General features: G+C 36.5%; 1 protein-coding gene across 1 annotated transcript in view; it reads left to right on the forward strand.

Moving 5' to 3' along the window:
• Positions 1-13,136, forward strand: part of pde4ba (phosphodiesterase 4B, cAMP-specific a) — a 70,486-nt gene that overhangs the window by 18,156 nt on the left and 39,194 nt on the right. Inside the window, exon 5 of the mRNA XM_014980307.2 lies at positions 1,750-1,802. Coding sequence (XP_014835793.1) covers positions 1,750-1,802 — 53 coding nt within the window. The remainder of the gene's footprint in view (positions 1-1,749; positions 1,803-13,136) is intronic.

Consider the following 13,136-nt stretch of genomic DNA (forward strand, 5'->3'; position numbering starts at 1 on the left):
TGCTTTGTTGTTCTGAGGCAAATGCAGTCCCACATGGACCCACTTATTGTTTTTCAGTGTTCACTGAGGCTGCAAAAATAAATTTTACATTTTTAAGTGTGACAGCAACATTGTTTTTCTTACAGAATCAGCAATATTCTTCAGCATCAGTAGTCGGTACTGATTCATTTGCTCTTAAAACATATGAATCATAGTAGGTCACCTTACTATGTTCTTTCCTAAGTGAGGGCTTATTTATTTGTGCATATTTCACTTTCTTAACATGCCAAGAGCAGTCTGCTCCAGCAGCAACCAGATTAACAGTTGGAATGGAGTTCTGTCTACCTGAAGGCTGTGTGACCTACATTCATCTGACTCTCCTTCAGAGACAAGAGTGAAGAGCTAGAGACAAGGGCATGTCGACAGACAATGGCAAATATATTAATATGCAAACTCAGTATACTTATTCTACACAGAATGTTAGATGCAAAATTCAGTGTTTTTTACACCTCCTTAGCACAAATTCACACATTATCATTGAAGTTATCTATTGTGACAAGCTACACAGCATTGGCCATGCTGACAGTTAACTCGTTATAAGCAAGGATATTTAATTTTCCTTTAATATCCTTTAGCATAGATTCCAACTAGATAAGTTTGAATCCCACCCAGTTTCTTATCTTTCATCTCAGACACATCAGTTTTGTCTTCTTTTTCTAAAGCAATAGTGACGGGATTGAGACTAGACATGAAATGTAAAACGTCACAGAAGAGCACAGAATGAACTAGTCTAAAAGTAGACTAACAGGAGCAACCTCTAGTTGCATATTGGCAAAAGAATCTGATTTGGTTTGTATTTGTCTGCTGTGTGAATATAGCATAAAATTGTCTGCTGAACAATTTGTATTAAGATTCTTGGCATTAAGTAGATAACATTACTTAATCAGGCAGCTCTGATTGTGAAGCAGCTAAACCAAGGGAGATAAGATTTTTGGAAATGCTGAAAATATCCATGGTGAAGATTCACTCACCATTGCATGCATAATGCTGAAATAAGTAAATAACGGAAAAAGACCAGTAATACCACAATAAAAAATCACCTACTCCTTCCTTACATCATATCAACTTGCTGCGATGTACGTCTATTTCCTTATAACTGTGATCCAAAGAACATCTTCAAGATATAGATGTGACCAGTGTTTCATAGAAATACATGCAATAAGAGTTTGCATAGACAAAAAATAATCCCTGCACCAATGTTATTAAACAGCTCAATTAGAGATTACATAAAACTTGAATGCATCCTTTTGGTAGCATAGAAACATTAAAAATATGCTAAAAACACTCCTAGCTTCCTTAATGTGCATACCTGAAGATTTATTGTTCTTAAGAAGATAAAACATAAAGTATATATATTTTTTATCCTGCCCCCTCATGCCCTTGAGCAAAGCTAACATAGCATCTGCTTGGCTTCATTGTTTTCTTTCCCTTTATTGTGCAAAAAGTAAAAAATGTTTAAATTTTGGATAGGAACTGTATTTCCTAAGTTATTGGACTAAATATACATGTATATACATGTATATTTTACATGTGTATATACATGTAAAATATACATGTATATGCCTGCAGTTTAAAATAACATATAGGCTGCAGAAAGTTTGGAAACCAACTAAATGTATACACATGTTGACATGTGTATACATGTAAAATATACATGTATAGTTTATAATTTTTACTTCATATCATTTTTCTTTCTTTTTCTTCAACCAGGAGGTCTCCAGCAGCAACAACTCAGCCTCCAATCACCAGAGTCTGTCTGCCTGGTAAGAAGTCTCATGTGATATCTCAGCTCTAATTAAGGCTTTACTTATCTGAGTTACATCTGACTTGGACGATCTATCACAGAATATGTCTTCCTCCTTTAGCACCCTAAATCACTCTTTTCTTTATTCATATTTTTTCTTTCTTTAACTCGCCTACGTGACAACTCTCACTTTTTTGCCATCTGTCTGCAGCCCCAACGCTGTGCTCCAGACAAGTTTGTCATCAACCTCATTAACATTGTTCAAACTCATTTTATCAGGCAGCTCAGACAAAAAAAAAAAAAAAAAAAAACTTGTCTATGCACATACAGTCTTGCAAATACACAGCTGTGTGTGTTACAGCAGCTCGTTCCAAGATAACAGCGAAACTCTCTGTCTTTCATCATATTTTTAACTTTAAACCGCTGTGTGAGAGTTTGTGAGCTGTGGTGTGTCCATGTATGTCTAGATCTTAAAGACGTGTGAGAATCTATGGTTACGCCTTTAGGATTTTCTGAGCAGTCTGTAATACAATGTAGGTACACATGGGAAATACATGATTTAAGTTGCTCTACTTTTCTAAAGAAAAAAGAAATCTTCTGAATTTTTTTGTCTTTTTATTATTGTACAGTTTCAACTTAAAACAACACTTAAAATAGGTGGTATATGTGTTCCAGGCACATACTGCCATCTTATAGTGCAATCAAATAACTGTTACCTTCAGTTATTCTAAAATGTTTTATATCTCAAACATGACTTAAAGAAAATTAACTTTGTAATCTAATGCCTTGAAATTGTGCCCCTGTCTCTTTGAGAAGCTCCTGTTCTTCATGATGCTCTACCTTCAGCAGGCCATCACATCAGTGCATCTCATCATGCCTTCAACCACCGTTTGACTGAGACGTAGTTTGTATGATAAAGATCAGCAGAAGCACATTTCAGCAAAGTGTTTACTAATTGTTACTGACGTTAGTCTGAAGGAACTGAGAGGGGGAAGTGGTGTTTTGTGAGAGCCGGCGATTAGGTAGGCACCCCCAAATGGAGCCTATCAAGGCATCAGAGAGTCAAAGGATTCCTCAAACATGCATGAAAGAATCAAACCAACTCCAAGTATATATATTTTTTTGATAGTTGTCATGACATAAAGGCCCACTTTTAATGTTGGTATTGACCAACAAATCTGAATTTTGATTAAATATTGCAGCTGATGTCAGCAATGATGTCCATACACCAAGCAGAATACATTTGAAAGTATATATATTTATATATCTTTACTGTCAGAATATTGTTTTGATATTTGGGACATCATCATTAACACTAAGTTGTTATGTATCTTGTGTTACCAAAATATGGAAATTTAATTTAAAGAAATATTTAAAAAATAGTAATGAGAAAGGTAACTGTTGACATAGAGCAATGCCTACTGACGTCTTTTGCTTCACACCTATTGGCCCTTCATGTTTTGCACTGTCAGGTCAGAACAAGATTCACAATGAAACTGAGAACAGTGAGCGTTTTAAACATCAAATACCGTGTTTTAAAAGAAACCCACTCGGGTCAAATGTGACGAAAACATAGGACAAGTGAAACTACAGAGTTGGGCAGTTCAGTAAAGGTTAGTTCTGTTTTCATACATCTTTCCTCTACCCTGGCTTCTGCAACATGCATCATTTAATTTCAGTCTCTATTTGGACCAAATTACAGCCAGAAGTTAAAAAAAAAAATTCTAAAAATTTGTCGCATATAATACAGATGCGACCAGTTTTCAGATAACTCTGGTTTGTAAAGCTTGAATCTTGTTGCTCACTTTGGATGCTGAGTATATTTGTGCAAATGACTCTTCATTTTAGTGTTAAATGGCCCTGTGAGCATTTCATTGTTTTAAACAGTTTAAAAGTTAAGCCTCGCTTAGTGTTGCGATTGTGGACCGATGTGAGATCTGATGCTATCGAGTCTATCAAGGCATATATGCATCATTTATGAGTAATGTGAAGCGTGTGTGTGAGTGTGTGTGTGTGTTATGGGGAGGTGTTCCTGTGGTTCTAATTGACGTCAGCACGCCTGTATGTGGCTTCTGTTGACTTCCTGTTAAAGCAGATGGACTGAGTTTTCACTTCCTTCTTCAGAACCGCAGCTCATCAGGTGCTCATGAGTTTGACTACAAGAGTTTGTGTGTGTGAGCGTGTGCGTGAGCGAGCGTGTGTGTCTGGGTGTGCAAAGGAGTGTGCCTCATAAAGCTCCATGTTGTGAAATGTGACCTATTTTGCTGCGATTATGAGTTACATTTAGGAGCATTTTTTGTTTGTTTTGTTTTTATATGTTTTCACATGTTTAAATATATTACTTCGTTGATCATAACTGGAAACAAGAAATGAGATGCAAAACCCCAGACTGAATACGACTGTGTAACGCTAACAACTGACGCCTGCAGTTTAAAATAACATATAGGCTGCAGAAATTTTGGAAACCAACTAAATGAGCCATATGGTTAAAGTGACATTTTGAGCATTTTTACCATAAACGGTTTGATCTTGAACATTGCACAAGCCAGCTCCTTTCAGAAAACCTATAAAACATTTTGGATTTTTTTATAACTTTGCAGCATTAATCTTTCATTACATTGTTTGCTCATGTTTTTCAATTTAATGATTTTTTTTTCTCTCTCATTTTTATATTTTAGAGTCAAAGTTATTGTATGCATAGATTAATCTCCAAGACTTGTTGAACTTATTTTGGTTTTTATCTAATTACTAGTTGCAGAGTATTCAGAGGTTTTGAAATATTTGCTGCTTTAAAACTGCAAACGATTCCACTGCTGCAATTTAAAGTCTTCTTAAGTGTCAGATTGATTTGTATTTACTTCCACTTTATGGGGTAGTTAGTCTAAGCCAAACCGTCTCCCACTTGTTGCTGAGACAGGTATCCAAATACCTGAGGTTTTTTTTGTTGTTGTTGTTTTTGTTTTTTACAAATAAAGACAATGCACTGGGATTTTGCTATAGCTTATACAGCCCCCCCCCCTCCCCTCCCCCCCCCCAACCCACATTCACACAATTTCCTCTCAGCTAGATTTCATTCAGCTCTCATGATCTCAGACCACATCCTCACTGAAGGCAGCCCACAGTCACATAAAAAACACAAATTTACAATAAAGACCCCCCACACATCTACCCTTCCAGTTCTTCCTCTCTGCCTCTGTCCTCTCTTCTCTTATTTATTCCAACTTGTGTTTTTGCTACTTCTTGTTTTCATTCATCTTTTTGTTTTACTTCTCTTTGATTCGGGAGTTGCTAGACCAGGAAATATGAGGCAGGAAGAGAATATCGGATTGTTCCTGTTTTGCTGTCTCTCAGCTGTTGTAGCTTGATGGGTGGAAACCATGCAAAGACCAAGTGTGTGTGTATATGGGGAAAAATAGGATGCAGAAAGACAAAGGCCTATTGTCTGTCTCCACACACTGCACAGACTGACAAACTGATACATAACATGATATATGTAGTACATAAATATTTGAAATAAATGCAGGTGAAGCTGTGAACCTTACTTTACTGTTTTTGTACCAGATGTGTAAAATTCTTTAAAAGAAACTTAACTTTTATTGTAGTGCTATTTACACTAGCAAAACAAATAGAAGGTAACTTTAATGAGTGCATTTATTCTTTGAGCAAAATATTCCTCTTAAAAATAGAATTTCCCATCATTTGTCGCTTCATTAGAAAATAAATGTCACTCAAGTTTTCCCTTGATACATTATTCACTTTTTTAAAGTGAATCGGAGAGTTGAGGAAGTTTTATTTAGTAAACCGAGACAAAACGTTTTGGATTACCAAATAAAAGTTCCTAACTTTTACCTCACCACTGTTACAGTGGGGCGCTTGTAGAGGAGATTTTTTAAATAATCTGCCCAAAGAACACTATGGTAGTTTTTCATTGTTGGATCATGTAATAAAGATGCATTTGTTTAAAGGTTTCTACACATTGCTGTTAACAGTTTACCAGTGATTCCAGTTAGTATGCAGGTTGATGAGTGAGTTGAGACATTTGTTTTGAATTGGCTCTATGTACAGTACATTGATTACAGTTGTTAGGATTGACCCACCTATAAAATACTGATGGGGGTCATTGAGATGTGAGCCACTAAACCTTAAGGGGTTCATAAATTCTAATGATCATGAATCAAATCCAAATTACAAAAGATGGAAACTTTTTTCTTCTTTTATCCCAAGTTACATAATTTCAATTATGTAACATGCAGGCTGCATTCCCTAATCAGTTAAATGTAGGAGTTAAGGGGAACTTGCACAACCTGTAACAACAATGGATGAACTTCCATTTATAATATTTTTATTAAATTAATTTTGAGTGGAAAAACCCAGAGAATGCATTGTTTTCCAGTACATTGTCTGCTAAAGTTTCGGTATAAAATCTCAGAGCACCCTGTACACACCAATGTTGTCATGCCACTTATCCAAAACCAGCAGAAAATCAGCAGAAATGGTCATCCCTCAGTTATAACTGTGGACTTTCTCATCAGCTGGTGAGTTGGGCAGGAAAACTACAGCACTTCTTTCTCAGAAGATAAAGGCAGAAATGCCACAGATTATCAATACATAGATTGTGAAAGTAGATGTTTTCTAAGGGATGTCTGACGGATGTCGGGCTTTTTTGTAAAGGAAACTTTTTTAGAGCTGAAAAATTTTAACAATATTTACATCAGTTTTTGCAGAACTCTTTGCTAAACGGTTAGTGATGATAACAATAATAAAAATTATTTCCATCATTTCATCACAGTTATGCTTTGGGCACACTCAAACAGGTTAGTAAGGTCTGCTCACACAAATGCTAAACATTTCTGCATAACAGACCGTCACAGTCCCAAAGCAGCTGTTTGGTCGTCACAGCAACAGAGGCAGGAAATATTCTGTCAATTCCTGCAGCATTTAGCTGTGAGAATCCCACCAAGGTATGACCTGACTTCCTGGCCATGTTGACCAATGTGATGAAATGTGATCATCCAGGATACATGTGATGTAAAGGCCCATTGAACTCACCAGACCTTTGTCACATTCACATCTTGTACGTCTGTGTGTTTGTGCATTTAGCTGACTGGTGATGTGGAAAGGGGTCAGAGAGTTGATTTTTTTTCATTCCATTGTGTCCTTCCATTGTGTCGATGTTTTCATATAAACCCAGCTGGCCCTAATGGCATCATCCCAAAAGGAAGCCGTCTTTATTGTTTGATCATCTGGTCATAATAAATATTATTAACTTTGAAAGGTGTTGAGTCACTAAGGATATCTTGCGTCATAGCCTAAGAAATATTGTATTTAAATCTGCTGAAGTTTCCCAAAAATCAGAATTAAAATCAAAACTTGGCAAATTTTAGTTACAAAAGGAATAAAAAAAAAGATTATGGACCAAATAATTGCATGCTCTTGGTGGATAAACGAGCAAGAGCCAATTTAACACAAAATTTGTGTGAAACACATCAAGTGATTAATAGTCACAGAAACTGGCATGGTTAAAAAAATAAATGCAGATGAAACGGCCAGATATCAACCGCAAAGCCCTCTCTCATTTATCTTCAGTTTTAAAAACACTTAAACAATTTGATAAATTTTCATTGAAAAAAAAAAATTTCTTACACTAATGTCTGTGGGTGGCAAACAATCTAAATGGCATTTTTTTGTTTTTCTCCTTTGTCATTGAAACCAAAACTGCCAACCTCCACTTGGTAAAAATGCACCACTTGGTGCATTTCCCCCCATTTTGTAAAAACAAAATGTTTTCTCTGCTCCATAGTTTTTAAAATAAACCAAATAGTTATTTAGTTTCACAATAAGATGCATTCTGTCATAGGTGTGCAGGCTCCGAACACGTCATTGTAATACAGGAAATAAAATTGTGTGTTTTGGTTGAAGCCTGGTGTAGTCCAAAGGTTTCTGATAGATTTTAAAAAATGTTTTGCCAGTTTTAGCTGAAAGGGAAACTAGTTCTTTTTTGTCTCCATGAATTTTCTTGCAAAACTGTTCATACCATTTTTGACAGTGTGTTAGAATACAGCCACAAACTGTAGTTTATTTGGATAGTATGTGATGGATTAAGACAAACAATTGCAAAATTGCAAAGTAGAAGGGAAATATAACATGGTCTTGAACAATTTTTACAAAGAAATATCTAATAAGCAAGTGTATTTAACTCCCTCCAGTATAACAAAATTTAATAGAGAGCATACGTGTTTTATCAAACACTTTCCTGTAAGTACACTCTAGGGATTCACCCAGGAAACATTCACTTAAAAAAGGACAAACAAACTGAACAAGTTTGTTGCAAAGGACAGGAAATTATATATACATATAAAAAAGCAAACAAGCTGACTTCTCACCTTTGCACAGTCAAAGAAACATTTGAAAATCCTTTTCTCGTTCAAAACTGCAGAGTAAATAATTGTCTCCTTTTGTTGAGAATATTGATTTTTCAAATTTTCCTTAAAAGAATCTGAGCAGCAGGAGTGTTGGTAACTCTGAACAGAACTGGTACTTCTCATTTAAGTTGAAAGATAAATGGCTTGCTTTATGCAAGCTGTGCCTTTATAGAATCTGACTAAAACTGCAAAGTCTCTTTATAAATGTTGTTTCAAAGGAGCCATAGACAGCCCTAAACTCCCTTCACCAAGCAGTGACCCAGTGCGTGCAGGAATGCACTGCTGAGGTCACAGAGATCAGGAGGGAGAGCCAGTACAACAGGAGGGATGAAAGAAGGAAAGCTATGCTGGGAGGGACACCAGAGATAAGTCATCTTTGGAAAGGAGGAAAAGTTGACTAAAAGGTGCTGCAGAAGATACGATGCAGAGGACACAAGAAAAAAGCTTTTTACATCATAATGTAGTCATAAGTCAATATTTGTTAACTTTAGTTGACAGTTTTGTGATTAAACAGCCAGCAGAACATATACCCAGATAAACTCTATCTAAAGAAAAATCCTACCTGTGTGCATGCTTTTTAACAAACTTTCTCACAACTGCACCAATACCAACATATGAGGCCAAAATGTAAAGATAAACATATATTATTTAAAACAAATATGGTGCAGTGCAAAAGCCTTGAGTCAGTCCACATTTTTATTTATGTTTTGCTTCTATTGAGCCAGACTTTCTTGTAATCTTTAAAATTATATGAAGCAATAATTCTTTCAGGTGACACAAAATAAGCTTGAGTATAATATTGTCAATTTAAGTCTTTGTTTTTCATATCTGGCATCCAAGTCCATTGCATTTCCATGTCAGTTACCTCACATCAGCGCCTTTTTGCTGATGTGAGGTAACTGACATGATTTTGCTAATCTTAATAATGGTTATTGATGGCATTTCCATGACGTTGGACACAGTAGGCAGACAAAACAACAAGAATGCTTCAGTTGTCACATTCCTTGACCAAACCATTAGGTCAAATTCAGAAGCATAAATTGTCCCTAGTTGAGGTGGTTTGTGGCTCTGCATCTTCTGTCAGAATGATTAGAAAATAATAAAATTATTTGTACATTGTTAAATGATTTGTGCTAACATATTAATGATAACTTTGCTTATAGTTGGTAAGTGTGGAGCTCTAAAAAAATGATTGTCTGTGCTATCAGTGCGAATTTGATGCTTGAAAATCAGCTGATTAGAGCCCTGTACTCCAAAAACAAGCTACAGGATTTTAAAGTCACTGGTCCTGATGACGTCAGAAGAAATTACGTTCTCCATGACAGATTTATTGAAGATATTCTGCATTTTGCTGCAAACACTGAAGGACCCAATCTTCCTGAAAAACTACTGTCTGTTCTGTCCTTTCTTGTAGACGGCTTCATTGTTGTGTCTACAGTTCAGTCTGTTTCCAGGTGAACGCTGAAGTATTTGTACTCCTCCACCACCACAGTGTGCTCATCAAAGTAGCACAGTTCTATACCGTAGTGAGAATGAAGGTAACACTAAGCCAGATTTGTTGGTTGCATCATTCAGCAACGTTTTTGACAAGTTGTTGGTCAAGAATAAAACCAGAAAGGCAGAGATTTAGATTTAATGCACACACTTATAGCTAATGGAGGAGCATAAGCATCGGATTTCTGCACTCTAATTTAGGTTTTTCAGTTTACACTTCAGAAGCAACGCTGCTGTGCCACAGCCATCTGTGTCGGTGATGTAATGCCGGTAAAGTTTCAAGGTCGGGTGTCTATATATGCATCTGTTCGATAGGGTGACAGTGTGACGGTGTAAGCATGTTTACATGTAATAGATATGGTATGCACAAACATCTCTTTCCATTTCTCAGCTCACAAACTGCTCTGCACGTACACCACGTAGGCTGTTGCCATGGCAGCGGCATGCTCCACATCTATAGTGTCTCCTTGTCTCTCCCCTGTGTTATCCAGGTGTCCCAGCACTGAGAAATCCACACTCCTGGCTCTGTTTCCCTGTTTGTAAGCAGCTTAAAGGTCTCGGTATTTCTGTGTCTGGGTGTCTAATGATCCTAAGCCTTTTTACTACTTCCCGACAGTTACTGCTATATTACATTACATTATACAAGAGAGTAGCAACCTCATTCTAATTTGCCAAAGTTACTGTTTTATTAGTTGAAATAGGTTTTTTTCTTTTTTAATAAAGACATATCCAGGCAGACCTGCCATGTTGGCAGGCGGTGTAAAGAGGTTAAAGCTTTCAAGATGCAACTTATGTCATCATGAGATGGTTGGTTTCTCATAAGGGAACTGTTTGGACAGCTGGCAGGAGAGGGTGTGATATCTCAGGATTACATTTCCCCTCTGATTTACTGCAACCGTTCCTTAGACAGGTATTTACATCAGTTGACAAGATTTATTCCTCCATGTTTGCCTGACAGTGAGAGAGATCCTTCTACCATCTTAATTTGTGCCACACTCACAAGGTGAAGCACTCATGTTGCAGACATCCGTGCTTGTCAGGATGTTTACTACACGGTTTGTGTGTTGTATATCCATTGGTCCTTACAGGTAGCTTCTAGTTAGAAGGAATGAATCAGTGCTAACATTGTTAAAATTATGTTTGCCAGGACGTTGTTTTTGTTTTTATCCTGGATTTTTAGTATTATTCGTATCTGTGTTTTCTTAGTTTTTCTTAGTTTTTATGAGATTAACTTTGCTTCTCTTTTATTTTATTTCAGTCATTACTTGCTATTTTACTTAGATTGTTGTTGTGATTAGATTTGTTTCCCCAGTTCACTGTTTTATACTTCTCCTCACTCCTTTGTGCCATACTCTCTCACTTCCTCAGCCTGCCGTCTGCTCTCTCCTCTCATAACTGCAACCTGTTTGTAATCAGCCCCAGACTGTTGTTCCAGTATTCACTCTCTCAATTTTTAACCACCTTTCATTCACTCTCTGCTGGTTTCTCCTGTTTAACTCCATGCACACATGGAGTTAAACAGGACTTCCTGCTCTTGGTATCATCCTGGTCGTTTTTCTAAGTTCTTATTTTATTTATATTTTCATTGGATCATTTATTGCTTCAGCCTGTCTGCATTTGGGTCCCCACCAAACAATACATCACGACAGGGTAATTTTTTTGATAGTCCATCTTAACCATGAATTAAAATTATTAAAGGCACGGTTTCACTAAAGCCGCAACACATTTTCGGTAAATGACTAAGCTAAGGTAAGGTATCTATAAAAAAAAACCCCAGCTGTGGAACAGTAAAATATGATAGTACAGAGCTTAAACAGGCTATCCCCCCCTGGAAAGCAGCTCCTTGGCAAACATGCTACACGTGGTTAAAAAGACATTAAACTGCAGAAATGTCATGGCAGAAAATCTAAACAGTTTTGAAACATTACATTCAAACGTTAGTATAACTCATAAGAGAAATGAGCCAATGCCTATCTGGGACATATAGTAACACAGTTAATAACTAAAACAGGAAAAACCCTAAAATGGGCCGTATCCCATTCTAAGCACTATTTCATATTGATATAACACTGATACGCAACTTTACCATATTTATCTGTAGGCCCAGTTCAATCATTACACGGGTCAATTTAAGCACACGTGTATTTTGGACTGTCTTTAGCTTCTTCCACACTGTTATAGCAATATAGTGAAATGGCATAAAACTACTTTGAAGTTTGAGAGGATATGTTGAGTTTAGGTATAGCTGACTATTTGACTATGATTAAAGTATTGCATTGAAATAGACATATTTTCCCACTTAAAACATCTAATAAAAATTAATAAATAAATTGCAGTTGGATATTTTCAGTTGATATTTTGCATAAATCAGTGCCCTACACTGATTAAACCATTCTATAACTTCTAAATTTCAAGTCTTGTATGTGGAGCCACATTTACCATACATTTGGGATAAATTGATGTAGAGGAATGCATGCATCTGCAGATGATCTGACACAAACATGCATGCAAATCAAGTCTTTGATTCTTCCACGAGTGTCCCATGCAGACACCTTTCTGTCCATAGAAGGAAGTGCAAGCTGGGCCGGACTATGATACCAATGAGGAAACGGCCCACCGAGATGATAGTGACTTCCTCACACACATGCACACTCAAGCGCATGCACACCCGCAGAAAGGCACATAAACAACCAGCCTCCTGTGGAAGCTTTTTCAACAGCAGTTCATCCATCTTTCTCTGAGGACAAATGAGTTCCTTTGGTGTGACAGGGAGACAAAGACCAGACAGGGACTGACCTGCGTCACAAAACTCAGCATGAAAACAGTCTTTTATTACCCCATTCACCATTCATTCACTGCTGCTGGCTAGTTCACAGGCAGGTCTTAAACCTGGCTTTACACAACTGGTCTTTGTTGTTAAGTAAGTTGCGGGCTGTCTCCTAAAATGTTTGATCTTGACCATGTTGCTCAAGTTTCTACAAGCTTGTCATTGGAAGATGTTTTTTTATTATTATTAAATATTAAATTAGCCTTCAGAAAGCTCTGAATGTAAATTATACATCTGGAGCTCTGCATTTGCAGACCCTCCATCTGAAAATTCATAACATGCTGGAACAGTTTTACACCAACGAATGAAATATAAAAATCATGTTGTTCTTAAACATTCCGCATTTTTAAATATGTCTCCCAGACATTTTGACATAAATTCCAAATGTAAGATTAGCATAGGCTGGCTTGTAAAACAAAGTAAACTATTAGTTAGCTTGTGGTTTTTACATTTAAAAAAAATTAAGAGAAAGTTTTTGAATAAAAAAAAAACACCAAAATGGTTGTTTACATTACCTGCAGAGTTCTATAATACATACTTTGATGGGCCTTTGATGGACCTTTAATTGCAATTACTTACAAATAATTGCAATTAAAATTAAACTGCTTTG

This window comes from Poecilia mexicana, unplaced genomic scaffold, assembly GCF_051168715.1.
Source record: "Poecilia mexicana isolate PSO_F unplaced genomic scaffold, ASM5116871v1 scaffold_8, whole genome shotgun sequence".
NCBI lineage: Eukaryota > Metazoa > Chordata > Actinopteri > Cyprinodontiformes > Poeciliidae > Poecilia > Poecilia mexicana.